Source organism: Opisthorchis viverrini (genome assembly GCF_000715545.1).
Source record: "Opisthorchis viverrini unplaced genomic scaffold opera_v5_28, whole genome shotgun sequence".
Taxonomy (NCBI): domain Eukaryota; kingdom Metazoa; phylum Platyhelminthes; class Trematoda; order Opisthorchiida; family Opisthorchiidae; genus Opisthorchis; species Opisthorchis viverrini.
The window spans coordinates 2324645-2328934 of NW_008751684.1; the positions used below are offsets into that span (position 1 = coordinate 2324645).

The 4290-nt window shown below is 45.2% G+C and overlaps 1 protein-coding gene across 1 annotated transcript in view; it reads left to right on the forward strand.

The window, feature by feature from the left end:
- Positions 1-4290, forward strand: part of T265_02360 (hypothetical protein) — a gene marked incomplete at both ends in the record, with an annotated part of 37365 nt that overhangs the window by 5517 nt on the left and 27558 nt on the right. The window contains one exon of the mRNA XM_009166574.1: positions 1357-1506. Coding sequence (XP_009164838.1) covers positions 1357-1506 — 150 coding nt within the window. The remainder of the gene's footprint in view (positions 1-1356; positions 1507-4290) is intronic.

Below are 4290 nucleotides of genomic sequence, written 5' to 3' on the forward strand. Positions count from 1 at the left end.
GATCACCTGCATCCACAGTTGATTGATACCCATATAAATCATCCATGTACTTGGCAACACAGCACTGACACCAGTAAAGGCGGGTTGCTCAAGTTCAGAAACGCAGTTCGGGCAGTGCTCCCCAGTGACAGCCTGCTGGCAAGCGCATATATCAACGGCCTCAACTACGTCCTGGGAGACCTCAGCTATGATAACAGCATCATATCTCAGGTGGGCTTGACTCAGTAGGAAGCACCTTGGAATGCAAATCCTTAAAAACTAGCTGATTCAAGAACCACTGTCCGAATAAGAACCCCCATTGAAGGGACTATTTCGATCAGGTCTACCGAGTTGTCACTATTCGGGCGGAGTCTTGTGCCAATTATTAGTATTGGGTTGGTTCTAGTTCTCACCCTTTCTTCCAGTTTATATCTACCATTAAGGGATTTTCATTATTGTACGGTTGCAAACTATCAGCACTTACCTAATTCCACATGATACTGATCATATTTTCAATGAATAAACCACACCCATGGGTTTGAAGTTGGTGCCTTTTCCACTTTTGAACCATGGTTCTCATCAGCCTCTATTCACCACTTAGTGCTGTCGTTCATGTCTCCTTATCGTTCTGGTTTGCTCGCTTGTAGAGACTAAATGCCTAGATAAAATGGTCTTTTACCGCTGCATCAGCTTCCAAGGGATAGACAAGCTCTTTAGCAAAATGAACGGGATTCTTTTCAGCACGTCCTCACCTGCTGTCTCCGGATACGGTATGAAAAGCGCATGGGATTCAAATCTTTGCAATAAAGCTATCGCTGTGTGATTGTTCAGTCAGTTATAGCAGTTAAGCCAATACACCAAAAGGCGAGACCGCTCAGCAGTTAGAGCGCGAATTTAATGGACGGAAGGCCCTGGTTCGAACCCGACCTCTGTCTCTCGACTTCCCCTGTCTAGGCTTGGGCAACCTGGCAATATCCCAGCTTCCTTTGGGTGGCATGGCAGTTATTCACCGAAAGGGTGTTACAGCTGAACGATTGTATTTATTTTATCATTGCACCCAGATACACAACATCATTCTATACACCAATATCTCCCAAGAGACTGCTGCGTCTGTTTGGCTGGTGGATTGGACGATCTAAAACGTTAGTATATATTCCAGCTCTTCCTGGTCTTGCATGACCTAGGGAAAATAGTGATGCCGCATATCAGTGGATACATCGAACGTCAGTTACACGATCGGTGTTTTGTGCACCTAGACATGGAGTTTAAATGGTCCGAGCTTTGTCTTTGCGAGTTAGTCTCCTTCATCTTTTCCATCCACCAAGAATAAGGCTGTCTTATCGGGCGTGGTTTTCTTTTCCCTCCCCTCCTATCAAGCGGACTTTGGCGTTTCTGCATTTCTGGCCAATGAGAAACAAAAACGTGATACTTTTATTGGCTCGCCCTATTGGATGGCTCCGGAAGTTATTGCCTGCGAGGCTCTTAAGGAAAGCCCGTATAACTGGAAGGCTGATGTATGGTCATTTGGTGAGTGGTTTTACTGGGTCTACTGACCAACATCACTCCGTATGTGAATGTATTGTACCCCGCCGCTATGTCCCAGCATCGTGCCTTAATGGTTCGGAATATTGTAAGAAATTGGGATGAACACGGATAGACATGTTTAGCTTGTTAATTCAGCTGTCAAAATTATCCTGCTTACCAACCAGAGCTGATTTTATGTGCACAATGCGAGAATCATTTGACCTGCGCACTAGTAATCAAATAAATCCTCCTGGCTTAAAGGCATATGCGCGACCGTGGCCGTTAATACAGACAAATTGATGCTTCTGCGCAAAGTGTACTGTCACATAGTTTTGAGAACAGGACTGGCTTTTGAATTGCTAACAGACTGTAGGCCTGTACCAATATATTGCAGGTGAACAATGGTTGTTCTGTTTGATGCACAGATTTGTTGCTTTGAGGGGTGCCTCTAAAACATCATACTCCGTATTGAGCACACGTGTGAGTTCATCAACATCGTGAATGTTACTGATTTCTAAGAAGTTTCTACCGATGAACTCTGCGGATTGTGTGTGAGGTTTTTTATGTCTCTCCCACGTGTCGAAACGTGTTTTCGCCTGACCTCTATGCTGACGGCATACATCCAACCCGTCATCCAGTTTTCCAGGAATTTATCCGGACTGCTACTACTCTTGTTGTGTACAGTGATGTACTAAAAATAGTCTTGTCAGTATTTAGGGGTCCGACCAATCCACCTTATCTACAAACTACTTTCCAGGACCAGCGATTGGGCTCCTTAATTCCAAGTTTTGTCATATGGACGCACGTTGACACCAGTCATCACCTAACCAAAAGGTGGCATCAAGATAGTACGATATCACCGATTCAGTGGTGGCTTGCACAGTTTCTATATAAGTAACTGCAGAAGACGCAAGTTATGGAATAAGGTTTTACCTCCCACAAAAAAATGTCGAGGCACATCGAAGCAGCTCTTTGGCGAGTTGTTTCCTCTTGGGGAGGAGGTTGCTTCCGGGAACCTTCTCCCGTGTCAACTACACCTGGCTGACGAACGTTCCCTTACATGTGTTCGCTTTCATCAAATTTTCGATTCATTTTTTTTCTCTTCGACCAAACTGCCTGACAGTCTGTTTCTGTATCATAGTCATCAGAGTTTTCGCTCCGTAAGGGAAACCAGATTGCGACGGAAAAATTTTTGTATCGCAAGAAGTGTCTCGAGTGGGCTGTGTACTTTCCTGAAGCTTCTTCTGGTTCAGTGACTCCTTATATATCGTCACTTTGGCAACGTCAGTCGAATTCGGTCATAGTGCGGGAGAAAAAATAGCCTAACACTGACAGTCCACAACACCACATCACCAGATCATCAGGTGGGGAAGTACTGCGCCTCGACTTCTTGTTCACTAGAACAACACCAATAGTGGATACCTTTAGCTAAATAAATTGCAGTAAATTGTTTAGTTACAGTAGTTCCTCGTTTGTGAGGGGTCCTCGCATCAGAGAGCGAATTGCTCTGATCCTACGCTGTTAACCATTGAATTCCTTTTGGTAAGAAGGTCGTTGTTTAAAAAGAATCCACTCTTGCGGGTTATTCTCGTCATTCAGATTGTCCAAACTGGGGCAGTGTTTTCTGTTGCTCGATTGGCCAGATAAACTAATAACTCCAGGGCCAATGATGAGCTTAACGCAGCAGCGAACGCCGAACAAGGTGGTCATCCGTATCTAACCTACCGTCACCGAATCGGGTCAGCTCAATTATCATTGTCAGTTGACGTTAGATTTCACACCGAACTGAGGTGTACCTTCAGTCTTTTTTTAATGCTGGCACATCATTCCCTCTCTCTAAGAACCACCTTCATGGAACTGTTTGTAACTTCGACCTATTGCTTCACTGAAGGCTTGTTTCAAAATGAAACCCAAATTTGACGTAGGAATGACAACTGTCCAGCTTTTGTTGGGTTTTACATGGATTTAAACACAGATAGGAGTATCAAGTGAATTCAGTTTCAGTATTTTGAGTACATTACTGGATCATGAAAAATGGCTTGTGTTGTCCATCAGTTTGTACGATTAGCCGTTTGATCCCTTCTCCTGGTTCCGGAAGAGGTTTTGTTAAATCAACAATCTTTCTTTGAGCAGGCGGGTCTTCCCTCAATGTATAATTTGTTTTGTACTGTGCACCGAATCCAGGTTGGGGGTTGGAACATGTATGTATGCTTGTTCCGTAGAAAAGGCAAACGCCAAACGCCGCTGCCTTGTGGTTAGGCTTTTGAGCCAAAGGCTTTGGTTGAGGACCCTAATCGTCCTCTTGTCTAGGTGTGGGCGCCCTGGCAGTATCCCAGCCCTCGTACAACCATGACCTACACAACTAACAATATTCTCATGCCACATCGGCTGTCGCGTGGTGCCATCAGCCGGGTCGCCTTACTTGCTGCATACAGCAGGGCGGGTAAGCGAAAACATGCTACTGCTGACGCCTCCCTTCTTACACTTTCACGTTTTCCGTCTTCCACCCTCCCCCGCCCAAATTTGAATACTTTATCCGCAGGTCCCAGCTCTAGGACTGACCGTTTTGCTCGCCCTGTATCACACTCAGCTGCAGCTTCTGCACGTCCTTAAATACTTCGTAGTCTGTTTTCAAACCCCGAAAGCCTGTCTACTTAGTCACCTTCAATGTTTCGCACACTAAGCAAGCAGGTCAACAGGTGGCTCTCGCGCGTACGCTGGATTCCCTCTGTATTGATGTATGTTGTCTGTCAGAAACACGGAACCAGGACGCAAGTACTGTAATCG